We start from the raw sequence: 21,018 nt of genomic DNA, 5'->3' as shown, positions 1-21,018 counted from the left end.
AAAAACTAAAAAGATTTAACATTAATGTCATGCAATCGTTCTCAGACTTAATACTGACATCAATATAACCGCTTGGGAGAGAATCATCAGGAGACTTATTTCTTAGCACAAAAGAGGACAGTGGTACAAGAGGATTACCAAATCCTTGTTTTACATGTGAAAATATAGCAAAAGTAACAGAAATTCAAAAACAATGGACAAGGCCCTGAAACAAACAAAAATAAAGGCCTTTATGTTAAGCTTTCATTTAGGGATGAGGGTTTTTTTTTTTAGCTAGACAATGAGCAGGAGAAATAAGCGTGTTTCAGAGCAGCAAAAGCTATGATAAGAGTGACTGTTTATCACAAAGAGTAAGATGAAGCCTGCAGAAATGACATGGATGGTTGTTGTCCACACTAGAACTACCTACTGTAGCCAAAGCACAATACAATCAGTCAGCCTTTACAAAGGCCCATATTTACAAAATATAGACTTCACCAATAATCAGCATTTCTGTATGTCACCGCTGATGGAGGTTCACCAGTGTGGTTCAGATGTGGTTCTGTTGAACAGATGTTCAGTTGTGGCAAAGCTCAAACAATCATAATCATTTGTGGTTAATATTCAGTAAAATAGCAATGCTGCTGCTTCTGTCACTGTCTTTAATGCAGTATTTATTAATTCAATATTAATAAACAATATTCAAGCTTAAGTAGCATGTTTTTACATGTAGATATCAATAAGAAAATCATCGAGTCAGTATCTTTATTCACAGCCAAAACAAGCAAACACATGCTTGAACTTCATTAGACCTACAAGAATTTTATTAGAAATATACGTCTAGACATTACATAGTATTTATCATGAGGATAATTATATAGGCCTACATACAATCTGAGTTTATAAGAAAATATAACTGAGTGACATCTGTTTTATGACACATATGAAGCTTTATTACATAAAAATGTCTTCAGTGTTGAATGTGTTTGTTGAGAGTTATGACCAAATAAACAGCAGTAAAACTAAGTGTTTGTGTATTTTCAGACAGAAAACCTGATCATTACAAATGATGCTAAACCTATTCAAACACTGTATAAAGTCAATGACATACAACGCTTTCAGAAAAACTAAAAATGTGCAATACACAATAATGAGATCCACACTGATGACATTATGACGATGCAAGTAAAACCACAAGAAAAAAGATGATAAAGAGTTAAAATCATTGAATATATGGGAAGTAAAAGAAGATGCTTCCTTTAAGAACAGTGTGTATGTTATTATGATTATTCGTGTTACTATTAAGAGAATTAAATGAAAGATTGTTGATTTTAGAGCACGACATTGAAAATCATGAAACATTTCTGCGTTACGGCACCTCGGATGTAACTTATGCTATTGTTGTATTGTCTACATTAGAGTGATAACTCCAAACACATTTCCTGTCACGTATGCATATGAAAGACGACCGAACCAATCAGAGTGGAGCAGCACAACATGTGTAGCAAAGAGTCACACCCATCCTGCAAGTTGCAGCCAGTTCCTTTTTTTAGGAACACTATTCTGTTCATCTCAATAGTGTTGGTGGTTTACGAAGTGTTGATGGCTGAACATAACACCCATTCAGAACTTTTTACAATGTAAGTTTTAGTGTTTTAAATCTATGTTTTTTGCAATTGTTGTGCTTGTTTGTGGAAAATGAAACCTGCTGATACTGTATGAATGTATGTTATGTGTGTGCAAACACACGTCACGCCTACTGTCCACCACAGCGACCCTCAGTGTATGTTAAAACACTGTGGTATCAAATATTTAGCATGTGCAAGTACCATCAGGTTGTTTATTGTTGAATATGTTTAACATGTAAAATCCACATGCATATAAACGTCTTCAAATAAAACAAAAGTGAAAGTTTAATACAGAGGACATTAAACAATTGTGTAATCACTCATCAGTATCTCTGTTCATCACAGCTCTTCTGTTTTCTCATCAGGTTGAATCATCTTCTTATGCTTTGTCTCGTCTATCATATCGGTCAGTATATGTTCATATATATTTTTTTATTTTTAGTGTAGAGTTATTCTAGTCATTTTTTTCTGGTGTGCCACTCAGACTTGCTGGGTATTTGTGGAATAATGGTGGAAATTTCCCATCATATTACATAAATAACACACATCACTGACATATCTATGCAGTTCATTGATTAATAAATGTTGTTCTGGAGTTCACAACAACTGACACATCTGATACTGATTTAAACTATTGTCATCAACGTTTGAAAGCATTTGTTATGTGCCACTTCTAATATTTCTAATATCTAGAATGATGACCTTGATTACAGAAATATACAGAAACACCATATTTATTTTTTGGTATTGATACTTGTTTTGAATGAATATGATTCTGTCTGTATTCACAGGAACTGCCTCTGAAGAAATCACTATATCTGTGACGGGAATAAAGGGAGGCAGCGTGACCCTGCCATGTGAATATAAGGCCAATGAGATTTCCGAGTTTAGTTTAAACAGTCGGTCAGAAAACATCCCTGTTTGTCAGACTGAAGAATGTAGTGGTCGAGTGTTTAAAGAAGGAAACTGTGACATCATCATCAAGGATCTGAGACTGAGTGATGCTGGGAAATACTTTTTTAATGGCTATTACACTAATGATCAGAGAGAAGTGGAGCGAGAAATCAGAAAGTACCATCTTCATATTCAGGGTAAAGTCAAAACAGCATGTGCTTTTCAAGTTTTCCTTTAATTGTGTAGGTATTGCATGTTACCAGAGACTCTGAATATTAGTGGTCACCAATATAGGTTTTTATAATGGCTGATTTAATCAAAATAATAAATTATTACATTTGGTCCCACAATCAGAAATGTGTTTATGAGCTTGTTTGATTGACATCATTATAATAATGATTAATAATAAACTGTTTCTGTTTCTCCTCAGGTGAGATTTCTGTGAAAACAGGAGAGCAGCTGAAGATGGATGTTCTGTTGATCAATGCTGATAAAGTGGAGAAAAACTCCAGTGGAGAGTGGACAGAGGTGTGGACGAGAGGTCACGGGGTCAGCAGTGATCGACTGACCGACAGAGATGGAAATCTGACCATTAGTAATTTTACAGTCTCTGACACTGGAACATACAGAGTTCTGGACTCTGAAGGAGAAATCTGGATCACAGTCACAGTCACAGGTGAGAGAAGATCAGATGATCAGAAATATTATTTTTTAAAACATTTGGATAGTTGAAGTTTAGAACCTTTCATTATCCTCTACAGAATCAAAGGAAAAACTGGACAACATGGATAATCACAAAACTGATGACACAAAACAAGCTAGTAAGTAAAACAGGAGTCATTGAGAGCTTTACAAAACCATTAAGCAGCGAGTTAAAAAAAGAACAAAACTTTTTTTTTAAAAAAATGTCTTCTCTCCCCAACTTGCTCCTTCAGCTGTATGGCACTGGATTATGATTGTTGGACCGAATGTGTTTGGGGCTCTGCTGGCTCTGGCTCTCACTTTATATCCTTTAATCATCCGTTAATCAAGAACATGATTCAAGAGCATTCCTACCTAGGGTCCCCAATTCATTGGCCCAGAAAATCTAGCGATGCCACTGATTACTTATAAGTTACCTTCAGATCTTCTCACAGTCCCTTCCCTGCTTCAGATCCTCCACCATCATCCCCATTCCCAATCCCAATCCCAAAGAAACCCAAAATCACCAGACTAAATGACTACAGACCTGTTGCTTTGACATGTGTGGTCATGAAGTCATTTCAGAGACTGATGGTGGCCCACCTGAAGGACATCAATGGACCCCTTATGAGACAAACGGGTCTGTGGATGATGCAGTCAATTTGGGGCTGCATTATATCCTATAACCAGGGACTTATGCAAGGATCCGGCTTGTGGATTTCAGCTCCGCCTTAATCACCATCATCCCAAACCTCCTCCTGCCCAAACTCTCTGTGCACACCTCCATCTGTCACTGGAGCCTGTGAGGCTTGGAAGACTCCCATCCAACATCAGCACTGGTGCTCCATAGGGATGTGTGCTCTCCTCACTGCTCTTCTCCCTGTACTCCAACTACTACACCACAAAACACACTCATTTGCCTCATCCTCATCTGTGACGAGTCTGCTTACGGACTGGAGATTGAACAGCTGGCTGCAGATATAACAACCTGGAGTTGAACACACTCAAAACAGTGGAGATGAACGTGGACTTAAGGAGAAACACCCCAGCATTATTCCCACTCAGCATCATCAACAGCACTGTGGAGGCAGTGGAGTTATTCAGGTTCCTGGACACCACCATCTCTCAGGACCTGAAGTGGGACAATCACATTGACCCGTCCTCTGCATGATGTTTTATTAACAAAGCAAGTTCAGATTAATCTAATTAGCACAGGTGGAGCGCATTCAGTTAATCAACGCAACCGATGTCAAGAGGTATAAATTCAGCAGCCTTACCTCTGTTCATCTGAGAGTTTATCAGCATCCCTCCTCCACCCCATCTCCTCACTTATAGTTCCATCTACTTTTACCACACCGGGGGGGAGTACTCTGGGTTCGGGACAAAATTCCGAGCTCGGAGCCCTCTCCCCGGACAGCACGCCAAATACGCATAACTTTACTCTATTTAATTATATGGATATGTGAACTCGTGAAACGTCTGTACCTGGTTCAGGCAATCTACCTCATGCCTCCTGAGCAAAAACATGTGCAATAAACAACACTATTTATATTTCTTTAACACTCCATGGGCCAGATTTACAAAACAGTAAATTAATGTGGGAGCATAATTCCATAAAAACACTGATGTCCATCCCTTTTCACTGCAATTCTGTTAGTAAATCTGGCCTCAAGCTTCCTATTGTTACATGCTCTGTTCATTGTGTTTTCTGTGATAGTTTCTCTGTGTTGTTAATTAGTCATTTCCTTCACCTGTGCTTTAATTATCTCATCAGTTTCCTTTGTTTGCTCGTCAGTTATCACATTAGTCCCTGTGTATTTATATTTTGCGTTCTACCTCATTCTCTGTCCATTCTCGTCTATGTTTTTACGTCGTTTTGTTCTCCTGTGTTTAGATTTGATAATTAAATACCATTAACTTGGACTATTCCTGTCGTGCGCTTCATTCAACACACACGTTCTGTGGCACTTTTTTACATTTCTTTGCATTTGTAAGCATGCTAGGAAATAAAGCTTGTTCTCAACTCAATTTTAATTCTAAAGCACCTTTAAAAAACACAACATGGGAGTAAGAAAAATAAGCAAATACATACAACCAAAAATACAATTTACAACACATTATTAAAAGCTAAGCTTTTAACACCCTCTGAAATGACCCTAGAGTAGGTGATGTTTTTAAGGACAATGGGATGTCATTCCAGAGTCTAGGAACTGCCATGCAAAAAGCAACACATCTCTGCAATATACATTTTTTTTTTAAATTACAGTACATATGAAGATTTGGACTGCACCAGGATTCTGTCTGTTGGCCTTAAGGATCTGGACTAGTAACTGAAAGATTATCAATTACAACTCATCAGCTAGGAATAACAGTGGGAATGGATATCTGTGCCAAACTGTGAAAGACAGACAATGTCCATAAGTAAGATGGGGTAAGATGCCCCAGAGCAAGATGAGCCCCTTCCTTTATTTTCCTCTTGGTTAGTTCACCCAAAAATGGAAATTCTGTCATTTCATTTCATTTCATTAATCACCCTCATGCCATCCCAAACCTGTAAGACTTTCATTAATCTTCAGAACACAAATGAAGATATTTTTGATGAAAGGGCAGGAAAATGCACTGAATTTGTGCTTTGTATAAAGATGATGTTCAATATTAATATTAATTATATGAATTAATAACATTCAGAAATGCAAGAAATATTCATTTAATCTTCAGAATTTAGTTAATGTGTGTTAATATTAGTTGGTTTGTTTGTAACTGATACCAGTTACTCTGAAACTAGTTGATGAAATGGAGAGAATAATGTTTTATTTCTTTCAAAATATAATCATTAAAAATATATTGATTAAATATTATTATGAAATTATCATTAACTTAAAAGGTGGTATAAAAGGCACAACCCCCAAACTATCGTTATCAGTATCTGCAAATATCACTCAGAATAATCTGCTTTTTAAATGAAGAAATGTAGAATCGGTGCATCTCTGATTTATTTATTTCGTAAGAACATGCATGTGGAAAATAGAAAACATGTCAGTAACTTCAGATTAGCAGATTTATGAGTTTCTCAGAGTTGTGAGGAAAAAGTTTGTGTCATTGTTTTGCAGCAGTGTCATGTTCCCTCTGACTTCCACTTTTCACTTTAAAAGTAGGTTAAGGTCATTTCCAAAACTCATCTTCATGTCATAATGCATCTTCAACAAACAAATACAGTGTGTTTAGCATAATATACGATCGATTCAGCAAAACAAATAAATATATTTTTGTTTAGCTATACTGGAGGTTCACCAGTGTGGTTCAGATGTGCTTCTGTTCAGATCTTCTGTCGTGGCAAAATAATCATTTGTGGTTAATATTCAGTAAAATATCAATGCTGCTGCTTCTGCGCTGTCTATAATGCAGTATTTATTAATTCAACATCAGTAAACTACATACAAGCTTAGAGTTTATGTAGCATGTTTTAATCAGCTGCAGTTTTTACAGATATTAATAAGAAAAACACAAGCTAAAACAAACAAACACATGCTTGAACTTCATTAGACCTACAAGAGTTCTGTTAGAAATCTTTAGACATGATATATTTAGGAGCATTAATGAGATGGGTTAAGGAGAAAATATAAAAGGCACATAAAGCTTGACAATAAATAAAGTGTCTTCAGTGTTGAATGTTGTTGAGATTTCTGATCAAATTAACAGCAGTGAAACTAAGAAATCACAAATGTGAATAACAGAAACAAGCATGAAAAAAGGAAAGTATATTTAATTAACATGTGACTAAAATGAGAGAATATATTTGAATGTACTTAGTAGGCTACACATTACGCTTCCTATTGTGTGATGATTGATTTTCCATTATTCTTGAGTATTCACCTGAAGGGATAGTTCCCGCAAAAATAAAAATTCTGTCATGATTTAGGCTACTCTGTCATCAAACCTGTATGAGTTTCTTTCTTCTGCTGAACACAACAGATATTTTGAAGCATGACTGTAAACACACAGTTGATGATCCCACTGACTTCCATAGTATTTTTTTTCTCCATACTGTAACAAACCATGAATGAACTTGACACATGACTTCAGCTATAATAAACACTATGTCCAAAGACAGTTGTTTACTGATGCACTGGTATGAAGTTTGTTTCATTGTTTCGTATGATCTCAATGATTTATTCTTAGATTTCGTCCCAGGAATCCAAACGCAGCACAAAACACAACAAACAACACCGAGCAGATCAAATTCACTTTAAAAGTCGACATATGTTTTAAACTCTAAGTCTAAAAACAAAAGCGTAAGAACTGACATGTCTGCTGTTTTGCTGTTGATGTAATGGTTTCAGTTTCAGTTCAGTCATGAAGCTCTAACGGCTGACCCGAGATCAGAGCACACGTCTCACGTGGGCTACTCGCTGGCAAGCGCACGTGTTGAGGGGATTGATCCCGATAAAGCTACTAAATCTTGACATCTGGATCGAATTTTCTGGCATTCTGGTTTCGGTTTGCGATCACACAGAATTCCGGCAGTTTTCAGCACTTTCCCTCAATTAAAACCCACTGCAATTTTAGTTAGAATCGGAGCGCTTCCGCATCACGCGCACCGCTGGAATGGCAGAACATTTTAACCCGTGAGTATTTTTCAGGTTGTATGTTTGGTTCCTATCTTGGTAGTACGATTATTTGTCTCTAGAAACCCAAATTAACAATAAAAAAAAACTTCTTATCAACTGATGTTTGACGCATTGCATTCTGGGTAGAGGTACTTTTATATTGAAAATTTCTCAGCCAGACAAGCATCATAAAGCAAGACAATTGGAATAAGGAATAAGGAATAGGAAATAAAAGAACATAATAAAGAGGTAAAAGGGCAACTAGGGGTTTCTGCAATTTAGTTCCTCTATTCTCTATTCCTCTATTTTTTATTAATTCATATTTAGGATGCACAAGGAGCACACAGTGACAACAAACACAAATCACCTGAGAAAAATCACAGATTCATTTAGGGCAGAATCAACTATATTTACATTAATGCATTTTGAGAGCTGCTTACTCTCACTCAGTGTAAAACATAATAATATTTAAATCTCTTAAAGGGTTAGTTCACACAAAAATGAAAATTCTGTCATTAATTACTCACCCTCATGCCGTTCCACACCGTAAGACCTTCATTCATCTTCAGAACACAAATTAAGATATTTTTGATGAAATTCAATTGAGGCCTGCAAAGCCAGCAATGACATTTCCTCTCTCAAGATCCATTAATGTACTAAAAACATATTTAAATCAGTTCATGTGAGTACAGTGGTTCAATATTAATATTATAAAGCCATGAGAATATTTTTGATGCGTAAAACCCCCCCCAAAATAACGACTTATATAGCCGATTTCAAAACACTGCTTCGGGAAGCTTCGGAGCGTAATTCGTGAGATGAGTAGGACAAATTGTGTTTTAGCCTATTTTACATTGTGGGGAAAACGGACAATACTAAACAAATGTTTATTTAGTTGTACGTTTTAAGGCAAGACACTAGAGACAAAACATTGTTTTTTGGTTAATTTTAAGATTTTGGTCTATTTTGCTTCCATAACATGACATTTTAACATTCTTTCAGACTAGCTTAAAGAAAACATCCAAATACACATTTAAGTGTTTATTTTATTGCACTTTATCTGTAGATTTCAATTACAATAAACATATTTAAAGAGATTTTTCTCCACTTCAGCAGTACTTACATACACCAAACTTTACAGTTTTATTCCTGTACATATTCTAAAGGTTTTTACTGAGGGGTTTGTTCATATATCATTCACACTGATTTATGCAACATTTTATTCTTAAAAACATGGTGAAAATGTATTTTTCTCTGTCTGTTGACAGTATTTTCTGATTTATGAAGTAATAAAAATAGAAATCCAAAATCCCCTCTGTAAAAACCTTCAACTCTAATATGTCAATGAAATCAAACTAGAATTTTGAACCAATATGGGAGATTTCTGTTCTGGAAATGTATGCAAATAATGCATATTAAATAAGATAATGGCTCGTTTGCTATATTTAAATAGATATGCCATATTTAAACAACACTTAAGAAGAACTTGTAATACAAAACATGTGCAGTTCTTAACATAATCAATCATCTGGGGGAAGAAGGATGATGATATATATTAGTTACACAGGCTGAAATTTAGGCAACTTCAGTATACAGATCTAGCTCATAACCAGCCCCTTCTGTTCTCCTCAGGGCCAAACCGCTGATTTTACTGCCGTGCATCATTTATTGTGCAAGTGAGTATTTTACTTCTGCAGTGTTTTGCAGTGCCAGTATTTTTTATTTTTTAAATAAATGAACAAATATTCCATCGTTCATATCCTCAGGTTGTGCTTCCACACCGCAGACGTGTATCCAGTGTTCTCTGTCTTGCGATGGAGCACCTGAGCTGGAGCAACATGAGAGCGTTCATGTTCTTGTAGAACATCGTTCAGACACAGTTCTTGATAAAATATACAACGTCTCCAGTCTGTATGATCAAGGACACTGTTCAGTGCCAGGCTGTTTCCAGAGGGACAAACGGTACACAGAAAAAATGTTTGCTCATAATGATAAGCCAGTTCCTGAAATACTCGTCAACAAAACAGATTTACAGCCTGGTAAGGTCACAAATCATCTAACCAATGCTTAAAGAACTAGTTCACCCAAAACTGAACATTTTGTCAGTGTTTACTCATCCTCATTGTGTTCTAGTGTTTTCCCTTTCTTCTGAGGTGAATATATCATTTGAGTGAACTATTCTTTAAGTTATATTACAAACGTAATTCTAATGACATGCTGAATGCTTGGCTCACTCTCTCAAATCTTCCACAGACTGTAGTCCAGAGGGCATGTCAGACAGGAGCAGTAAGTAAACAAACTAAACACCCCCATAATTTTGTTATAATTAAACTAAAAATGTTTTCTGTTTACATTTAAAACTCAAGTTGTTTATTTTTTGAATGACAATGACTACATTTACATGCATCCTCATAATGTGATTTCTAATAAGATTTAAGCAATCTTGTTATTAAATATGCCGGTTTCAATTGCTGAAGAAACTGAGCTCATGTTAAAAACATAAATGTGTGACATAAATATAATGCAGTATATTGGAGGTTGAAAACATGGAAATTGGCCAGACAGCAAAGAACCAGCGAACAAATCTAAGTATGCAGTACAAAGTAACACTCCTATTGTATATGAGTTCATCAATTGTGCTTTTACATTGTGGTATGTGAATAATGGCGGTAAAAATAACCATAAATCTTAGTGAATAATCAGAGTAATAAAAAACTGCATGTAAACGGGAGTGAAGATTTTGCTTGTCATGTAAACATCTTCTCCTGCTGTATTGAGTATTGGAAATAATCACATTATTGGTGCACATTTAAATGTAATCAATGTTAATGTTGAATGAGCAGGAATTTGGTGCGGGAATTCATGCAAATTCTGTTTCTTATCCAGATGGTGCTGATATGAACTGCTCTAACAAGCTCCAGATCATGCTGACATTTTGCCTTTGGATCTTCTTCCACCTTGAGGGATTAACATAATGGCACATATAAGATGTGTCCCAATTCAGAGGCAGTTTCAAGGCCGTATTTGAAGGAACCTTCAAATTGAGACAGCCTTTCATTAATCGTTCGTTAGCGGCCTTTCGAATGATGCAGACTCTGAATCTATTGACAAATCAGCTACTAGTGCCAGAGAAATGCTATCAATTGTCAATCCTCAATTGTAACTCTACCATCCATGACAGCAAAGGGACATGACTGCTGTAAACTACATGTTTTTATTTCAAATTTACTGTTTTTATGTCTTTCTCTGCATTTTCTTAACCAGTTTGTCCCTTTAGAAATCACACTGCCACTTTATATGCTTATATTATCTTATGATACACATACAGTATTACAAAACCTCCAACAAGCATTTTGGACCTCTAATCAGCACAACATTAAAAAACGACTTTCACAGACCAGAAAACCTTTATGAACAAACGTGCATTGAATAGACAATTATTCTTGCTAGACCATTCTGCTATAAACTACTTGTTTTTATATTCAATTCCCTATTTTCCCAATTATATGTCTGTTTGTATATTCAGTTTGACCTGTACCAAGTTACACTTTATATGCAGTTTTCTTTTTTTTTTAAAAAACTCATTCCAGTTGATCTGTGTTGAAAATTGCATTCTACTGATGTGAAGAATTACTTTGAGACAATGCTGAATTTCTGAGATACTTGCATATTAAATATTTATTTTTATTTATTTATTTTATTATTAATTCTTATGATCACCACATATTTTCTTTACAATAAAATGCAGAAGAACAATGCGACACTTATTTGCATTATGAGTTTTCAGTTCAATAGTATTACAGTGAAATATCTCTTGATTTAATAATAATAATAAAAGTTGCAGTTAGGTAAGATATTTGTTCTGTCTGTTTTTTTTAATTAAATACATACAGTTTCATGGCTGTCATTAGATATTTATTGCTGGTAAATCTTCTAAAGTCACTGGCCAGTGGCATGTGTGTCAGCTTCTACATCATTTAAGTGTTGTGTTTGTTACAGATGGTTTATTAAGCTTCACAGTTTTATGTGGATAAACTATTCTATGAACTATTCGCATTTCACAAAGTTCACTAAAGTTCATTTCCCCATCACTACACGTGACATGACCTACTATCATATTTGTTTGTCTTGTTTCAAACTCTGGTCCTTCATTTCCTCTCTATAAGAGAATGAAAGTGAAACTGCTAGTATGACAAGCCATGTTAACATTTAATCCTTAATATAAAAGGCACAAACCTCAAACTATAAGCAGATATCACTCTGAATAATCAGCTATCAGTATTGGTGGAGAAATTTAGTATCGGTGCATCTCTAATTTATTTATTTCATAAGAACATGCATGTGGAAAATAGAAACCAAATCAGTCATTCAGATTAGCAGATTTATGAGTTTCCCAAAGTTGTGAGGAAAAAGAAATAATGTTTGTGTCATTGTCTTACAGCAGCTAACAGCGAACACCAAATACTCACAGTTATCCACAAAAGAAATGGAAACATCTCCACCAACTCTCTTTATTTTTAATATCACATATTATAAAGACACTTAATACTTAATGGTATTAGATGACTGATTAATCGCATTTAATTGATTAGCTACACCTTCAAAAAACATTTGCAATTGATTTATAAAAGGTGTTTTTTTTAATATAATCTGTGTTTTATGCATGTTTGGCCTGAGTTTTTGTTGTATTTACATTGTTCAGGAGTCACCAGCGTGTGGAGTTTCGAAACATAATGAATCATTTTCAAATGAATCAATTGATTCAAAGCTTCGCCTCTGTCATGTGAAAAGCCTGTTTATCTGGAGAGAGAGAGAGAGAGAAGAAGAAACTTGAGAGGGGGAAACTTTGCGATTTTGCAACAAATACTTTTATTTTTGTTTACGAGCCAAACAACATCCAAGAACTCAAGAAAGAGCAGAACTTTGACCATGTAAGTATAAATATGAATATTAAATATGAATCCAGCTTGCGTGTTTTTGTTATTTGAATAGTTGTTTATGTTTTTTTCAAAAACGAAACCTGCTGCGGAAATCAACTTACAATAGTGGTTAAAATAATTATTTTTGCTTAAAAATTATAATCACGATATTTAATCACGATTGTTCTCTGTTGAGACATCTCTTTTTACATTTCAATAGAATTATTAGGTTACATTATTTTGCACTGAACGCAAGTAGACTAAATAAAACGTTATTTATAAATGTTAGGATCATTATTAGATTGTGTTGTTTCTCCGGTCTCTGTTCACATCATGTAGTCTATTTCACACAGTTATAACGTGTTATGTCGCACTTTTTTAAAGACCTTGTTTGTAAACAGCGATCACGTGTTTTTGTGAAAGCTCTGAATACGGAAGTTTGTCTACGCCACGGAAATAAATAGCCTAAATCACGTAATTGTGACTTTCTCAGATTTGATATAATCTCGCGAAATGCGAGTTATAAAGTCCGAATTGCGAGGAAAAAAACTGTCAGAAATTTTGTGAACATTCTCACTTAATTTATAGCAATTCGTGCGATCAGCTCAATCTGTGGAGATCAGCTGCACCCAACTGACTTACTGGGATTTCTGCTCCTAAAATGGCATTAAAACAGTGATCATGATACTTTAAATAAATTTGAGGGCATTAATAAAAAATTGTTTATTTAATATAATATAATATTTAACAAAAATAATATGTCTAAGCAGAGCTATTTTATACATTTTCATGGCTTATTTACGTTTTGATTTGAGAAGCATCTGGTTATAAATGTATTAAAGGCACAATATGTAAGAGGTTTAGATTAAAATACTCAAAAACTACTAGAACAATGTTATATAGCCTATAGGCTATATATTTTGACTTGTGTAGGCCTACTTACATTATCCCAAACACTTCCAGAAATGTTAAAAACCAGAGAAATCAGCTATTTTAACCAGGACACGGAGTGTGTCATTTTGTCTCCATTTTACCTCGATTTCCAGTCTTATGCTGCGTTCCAGACAGCTCAGAATTTTGGTTTTTCAAACCTCTTTCTTGGAAATAACGTCTGGAACGCCACTCAAAGTCGGACATTTGACCTTTGAACTCGGGGTACATTGATCAACTGTAGGGTTGACAGGTTTTCACAACAAAACACGTTTCAAACAAAGTGATTTTATGTTATTTTTATTCTGTTTTTACCATAATTGACACAAAAACATATGTTCTCATTGTGTCATGGCGACATCATGTGGTCAACATGTGAACGTGACGTCTGATTGCCTGGAGTTTATGCTGAATGTGTCCATTGCAATGAAGACCATTCTTTTATTAGTGGGGTTATTAGTATAATTATTAGATTGTTCTACTTTATTACTCTGAGAGAATTGATTGGTCGCAGCTGGTTATTGAATTTCAAACACTTTCTGTTTGTGTCCACTTTGAGTCATTTATGAAACCAAAGATTCAGATTGATGTTTCTTATTGAAGTTTTCTTATTTTCATGTGAGATTCACATGTGTTAATTGAATTGAAAAGTGTAGAGTTGGAAGTATTGTGGTATTTTACCACAGCAAAGCATTAAATCCCTGTATACTGTCAATGTCTTTGTGATGTGTAGCCTTAATTTGACCTAAAAGCTTTTCTGTTTCCTCATCAGGTTCAGATGTTTGAATCTGCTGCTGCTGTTTTCCTCTGTCAATTATAGCGGTCAGTATTATTTTGATTTTCAGTTTAGGTAGAGTTGTTGTATTAGATTGTTTCTCTATTGTGTCACTCAGCCAAGCAACTTTGGTGGACATTTGATGATTTATGATGGAAATTCCCCACTATGTCAACACACATCATGACATCACTCACTTATCTATGCAGTCATTCCAGTTCCTAACAATAGTTCAACACTTCACTACAGCTGCACAGACACCATCTGCTACAGCTTTTTGTCATCAGCATTTGAAATATTAAAATGTGGCACAGCTAATAATGTGGGCTCCATATTGCCTTCATTTATACATATATTGATTAAATCAACATTCAACAAACATATCAACATTAACAAAATAAATAATCATGAATCAATTAATGATGACCTTTGATTACGGATTGATGATTTACTGACACTTACAGTAGTATTGCATTAATTTTATTCTGTCTGTGTTTGCAGGAACTGCCCCTGTAGGAAACACTCTTATATCTGTGACGGGGAAAAGGGGAGGCAGCGTCATCCTGCCGTGTGAATTTGAGGCCAGAGGGATTTCTGATATTGTTTTAAGCAAATGGTCAAAAAACATCCTTGTTTGTGAGAATGAAGAATGTAAGAGTGGTCGAGTATTTAAAAAAGGATCATGTGACGTCATCCTGATGGATCTGATCTTCAGTGATGCTGGGAAATACATTCTGAGACTCTATTACAATAATGATCAGAGAGAACTGGAGCGACTAATCAGGAAGTACCAACTTCATATTCAGGGTAAAGTCAGAACTGATCAAACTTACAGCATGTATCGACTTTCTGGGTTTTCTAATAATGTTAACAAACTAATAATGTTGGTATTGCATGCAGAATGTGACACGGCCTGTCCAATATCCAGATTAGTCGTCTCATTTCCAATATAGGCTCTTCATGAATGTGTTTCTGTTTCTCCTCAGATGAGATTTCTGTGGAAAACAGGAGAGCCAGCTGAAGATGGATGTTCTGTTGATCAATGCTGATAAAGTGGAGAAAAACTCCAGTGGAGAGTGGACAGAGGTGTGGACGAGAGGTCACGGGGTCAGCAGTGATCGACTGACCGACAGAGATGGAAATCTGACCATTAGTAATTTTACAGTCTCTGACACTGGAACATACAGAGTTCTGGACTCTGAAGGAGAAATCTTGATCACAGTCACAGTCACAGGTGAGAGAAGATCAGATGATCAGAAATATTTTTTTTTTCAGGGCTGCAGTCCAAAACCTTTTTTTGGTTAAAAATGATCTGATCTCCTTACCTTTAGCCCGATTCACAACATTAAGCTCGTAATAATGTTTTCTAATTTGAGTGTTTCGGGTCGGTTTCTGTGGGAAATACGAGTTTGTCTTTGCATCATTACGTCACGTCTGTATACAGAAATGGTGCATCTCATTTTAAAGGCTGTGTCCTCCGGAGGTCACATTTGAAGGCTGCATTCATCATCGAGTCTCATTTAAGAAAAGTAACCGTTAGATTGCAAAGTAGAAAAGAAATTACAGTATTTTACACCTCATGAGGAAAAACTGTCAATTTTATTACAGTTACTTTTCTTAAATGAGACATCCTTAATGATATATGCAGCCTTCAGATGTGACCTCCAGAGGACGCAGCCTCCGAAATGAGACGCAGCCAAAGACTATAGAGATATATAAAGATGGTTCACTTCTATTAGTTATGAATGGAGAAACTTCAATATACAATATGGTGGAAAACATCCCGCCTTCTAAATAAAAGAGCCAATCGCTGATTGATAAAAGTCATTGCATCACTGCAGCTGCTGTTAGAAGCTCCAGAAACTGAAACCTGAGACTCGCGCTCAAGTCTGCACATGTGCATTGGCTCGTTGTTAAGTACTGAATCTGAATCAGATCAGTAAAGTAAATTTATTCCTGTCGTAAGATGTTTGCGGAAGAGACATGCTCTGCTTAAACTTCCTATATTTGACTTACAAGACATGGTAGCCTATCTTTAATTCCAAAGTACAGTGAAGATCCACACCGATACGTTGATAAGACAACCCACACATTCAGCACAAAACATTAGATTCATCCGCGCTGAGGAGCCGTGCCGATGAAGATAGCTCCGCACATAACTGCAATTGCAGGTTTCAAACAGGGATGGCAACGAAGAGGCAAAAGTTATGGACTGCGGCTTTAAAGTGCACAGCTGAAGTTAATTCATCATGATTTGAAAATCAAGTTGATGCTAAACTGTGTGACTAACCTCTGATATCCTCTACAGAATCTGGTACAGACTTTAATAGAAAACTGGACACAGATGATATCAAACCTTATGACACTGAACAATTTAGTAAGTGAAACAGGAGACATTGAGAGATTTACAAAATATTTAAGAAGTGAATTTAGAAAAGAAAACTTATACAAAATGTGTGTTCTCTTCCCACCTTCCTCCTTTCAGCTGTAGGGCATTGGATTTTGTCTGTTGGAATGGTTGTTTATGCGGTTCTGCTGACTCTGGTTCTGATTATACTTGTCATCAGGAAACACCAATTTCTGAACAAGAAAGTGGATCATGATTCCTCCCAAGGGATCCCATTGCAATCAGTTGTACATGAGGCCCAGATCACCTGACGTCACTGGTTAATTGTAATTCACCTTCATAACCAACAATCTGCAGAAGATTCTGTCAGCATATGCAATATGTATTTAATATACAATACATATTAACTTTTGGACTGCAATCTTGCACCAAAATGATTTTTGTTGACACTGCATTTAGTGACAGTGACCTAAAGATCTGTGGCTGTTTAAAAAAATAGGTATATTCGTCTAATTTGAATACAAAAAAATAAGACTGATTTGACTTTTGGCTAACTGCTGGTTGGTCAGACTTCTTCTTAAGACTCTGCCTTATCATGGTTATGTGTTTATGCAGCTGACCTCTGAACTGGTAACAGAAAGGTTACAAATCCTAATTCATGAACTAGGAATTATTGTTTCCTATTGCATCGATCAACTACTGTTTCTTTTAGCTGCTGCAATGATGGCTGAACTACAATCATTCATGGTGTCTAAAACAAGTGCTCAGTTTTCACAGCTGAAGCACATGCTTTACTTTTAGCTTGGGAATATATTGGAAATGCACAACAAAAGAATTTTATAATTTTCACGGATTCCAAATCATGTCTGCAAGCAATGGAAGCTTCAGAAACTGACCCTCCTGTGGTAGACTCCGTTTTAATTAAAGTGGACCATTTATCAGTTCTTTAGTATTATCTTCTGCTGGGTTCAAAATCCTCTTTCAGACCTCAAAGCCTACTGTGAAAACAACAAATGACATAAAATCCATCCTAAAATGGATCCTCAGCAGACTTTTATTCCATTTTAAAGCAAGATTTGATCAAGGTGGTTGTTGACTGGGCGTCGTATTGGACCTACAAGACGGACTGATTCAATTCTGCTGAAAAGATGAAGAGACCCAGACCTTATATAGGTTCTGCAAGATCTGCCTTTCTTATTAAACATGTCTCATTGGACTGTCCTGCTTTGAATGTAAAGAAGACAATGTCTTTATTTAATAAGCTCATTTAAGCCCTTGTTTAGTAAGATTTTACCATAAAAAGTTTGAATTTTGTAGCATATATAAATGTAAACCATCTTGGTATTATCTTGTGATTTATTTCTTCTTTTCTATTTTTATTTAATTTATTGTATTTATGGCAACTCTTGTTTTTCAGGTACATAAATTTAAATTTAAAGTCTCCCTGTGGTGAAAATCAAGTTTTTAATGTTGTTTATATGTCTCTGTGGTGTTTTAATGTGCTTTTAAGACAAACCATGTGCAAATTCATAAGTCAACACCATTGCTGAGGTATTTTCTTCTTGAAAACTTTAGTGATCTAAAGACAGTTTCAAAAACGCAGTTTGAAATCGCTGGTGTTTCTTATGTCTCAAATATGTAACCAATCACATCAGCATGTGGGGCGGGCTTTAGCATATCATTAACTATGCTCCGAAGCAGCCAGAGTCTCAAAAAGCCAGTTTATCCCTGGTATATTTTTCTGTTGATATGAAAAATCGTATGCATTTAACAGTATAGCAGGTGAATTATGTATATGATGTATATTACGATATTATAATGAACTTTCTCCACTGATGTTCTGAGTTGTTCAAAGCATTTCGAAGGATACTGATTGTCAGAAGGCAGCTGTCTGACTCTGAGATGAAGAACAGGAACATGGTTTGTGTAACATTAACACAATATTAAGCTGTTTGATAACAGGTTTAGACATTAATGGCTGTGTGTTGAGTTATTTTGAGGGAACAGCAAATTTACACTGTTATACAAGCTGTACACTCACTACTTTACATTGTAGCAAAGTGTCATTTCTTCAGTGTTGCACATGAAAAGATACAATAAAATATTTACAAAAATGTGAGGGATGTATTTCTGTGAGATACTGTAGGTAATGTAAGTGTATTTTCTAATATGGCATCTGTAGCCTGTGTTACTGTAATTATTTCAGACACAAGGGTGATTTGAAACATGTATCTTGCATTGTTTGCTATTAAATGAACTTTTGGTGATTAAACCAAATGTTGTCATTACATATCGCAATGATCTTGTGTTTTTAAACAGTGATTATGTGATCATGAGATCAGGTTTTGAAAGAATGACTAGTTGTGTTACAAGTGTGCATTTGGAAGTTTTGTAGAGTTTTGAAAATAAACACCTTGAGAAAATAGTACCAAAGTGAATAAAAAAACTGTAGTGATGGAAGAAACAAAGCTTTTCTAAACTACTTCCAATCGCTCAAAATGCCACACAAACTGTTTAAATGCTGCAAAAACTCAGCCAAACATGCATTAATAACAATATATAGATAAAAACACCTTTTACTAACCAAATGTTTTATTTAAATTGAAATCAATTAAATGCAATTAACAAATCATCCAATACCATTAAATATGAAGTGTATAATATGTGTTAGTTTATTAAATTGTAGGGCTTGTTTAATGAAGAGCTTGGGTAATCAGACCAATAAAATATTAACTAAAAATCTTCTTTTAATTACACAAATGTGTCATAAAAAACCACATTGGTCCATGGGTTCACTGTGATCATCGCCCTCTAGTGTAGAGGACAATAATGATCAGTCACCTCAAGGCTACAGTTAAAAAAAAAAAGGCTCCAATTTGAGGAAGTGCCTCATTTGTGGGTCATTTCTCACTTTACTCTCACCTGTCGTGAAATGCAGTAATTTATTAAGTTTTGAAGCCAGACTCTTGCAGAAGATTTACCATGTAAGTTTTTTGTATTTTAAAATATAAATCCAGCTTGTTTTTGTTGTTATACCAATATTTGTGTTTCTGTTTTTGGAAAATTAACCTGCTAGTGATGCAGAAATAAGTCGACATGTTTATCCTGAATCCATTACTGTGATTACTATGATGGTTTTTATTAGTAGAGTTATTAATATAATTATTAGTTTGTTAATTAATTTCTAAAGGCTGTTGTTTGTGTTTTAAATTTTGACTAATAATGTTCAGTATTACACTGGAATTCTTTATCATTCACATTATTGATGTTTCTTATTGTACATTTTTGTCATATAAGATCCACATGTGTTAAATATTCAGACAGAATGAAAGTGAATATTCAGGAAAGTGTTTTATCTTTGTATTAATGTGTTTGTGAATATTATCCTGTATCTGTGACATAATCCAGCTCCTCTGTTTCTCATCAGGTTCAGATGCTTGAATCTGCTGCTGCTGTTTTGCTTTGCATATCCTAGAGGTCAGTATCTTTGTTGCTAAATTGTAACAATTTTTGATTTTCAGTTCCTTGTTAAAATTTGTCACAGGTAATATTGGTGGCTCCTTATTACCTTTAATTATATATACATTTAATCTATTTGAATAAATTATATTTTATTTTGACCTTGATTACAGAGAATAAACAGAAACACATTTATTTTTCAGTATTGATACTTTGTTTTGATTTTATACTGTCTGTATTTGCAGAAATTCCTGTGACAGGGAAAAGGGGAAGCAGCGTCACCCTGCCATGTCAGTTAGAGGCCGGAGAGATTTCTCATATTGATTTAATCAGATGGTCAAAAATCATTCCCTGTCTGTGAGAATGAAGAATGTGACAGTGAAAATGACAGATTGTTTAAAACAGGATCATGTGACGTCATCATCAAGGATCTGAGACTGAGTGATGCTGGGAAATACTTTCTGAGAGTCTATTACTATAATGATCAGAGAGAACTGATATACCATCTTCAAATTCATGGTATGAGCAAAACATTAAATGTTACACATCCCATACAATATTCAGATTAGATGATTCCAATAGAGGCTTTTCAATGGCTGATCCTTTAATTTTTAATATGTGCTCATGGGCTTGATTGATTGTCATCATTATAATAATGATTGAGGATAAAAGTCTTTCTGTTTCTCCTCAGATGAGATTTCTGTGAAAACAGGAGAGCAGCTGAAGATGGATGTTCTGTTGGTCAATGCTGATAAAGTGGAGCATCAGAGCAGAAGAAGCACAGAGTGGACAGAGCTGT

At 35.2% G+C, this 21,018-nt stretch overlaps 1 protein-coding gene across 3 annotated transcripts; it reads left to right on the top strand.

Annotated features, from left to right (window-relative positions):
* Positions 1–1,504: 1,504 nt before the first annotated feature.
* LOC125275952 lies at positions 1,505–17,434 on the top strand. 3 transcript variants are annotated; one of them, XM_048203313.1, is made up of 6 exons: positions 1,505–1,619; positions 1,973–2,013; positions 2,399–2,698; positions 2,932–3,177; positions 3,263–3,322; positions 3,437–5,216. In XM_048203313.1, exons 1-6 carry the CDS (start codon positions 1,582–1,584, stop codon positions 3,526–3,528), a joined length of 777 nt encoding a protein of 258 aa, XP_048059270.1. In that variant the 5' UTR covers positions 1,505–1,581; the 3' UTR covers positions 3,529–5,216. The 3 variants fall into 3 exon arrangements, with proteins under 3 accessions (XP_048059270.1, XP_048059269.1, XP_048059271.1); XM_048203312.1 differs by lacking the exons at positions 3,263–3,322; positions 3,437–5,216 and adding exons at positions 16,722–16,790; positions 16,899–17,434 and having other exon boundaries at positions 1,506–1,619; XM_048203314.1 differs by lacking the exons at positions 3,263–3,322; positions 3,437–5,216 and adding an exon at positions 16,981–17,434 and having other exon boundaries at positions 1,506–1,619.
* Positions 17,435–21,018: the final 3,584 nt, after the last annotated feature.

This window comes from Megalobrama amblycephala, linkage group LG9, assembly GCF_018812025.1.
Source record: "Megalobrama amblycephala isolate DHTTF-2021 linkage group LG9, ASM1881202v1, whole genome shotgun sequence".
In the NCBI taxonomy this organism is placed as follows: Eukaryota; Metazoa; Chordata; class Actinopteri; order Cypriniformes; family Xenocyprididae; genus Megalobrama; species Megalobrama amblycephala.
Note: the sequence above shows the minus strand (reverse complement) of the source record. Positions and strands in the feature narration are given on the sequence as shown.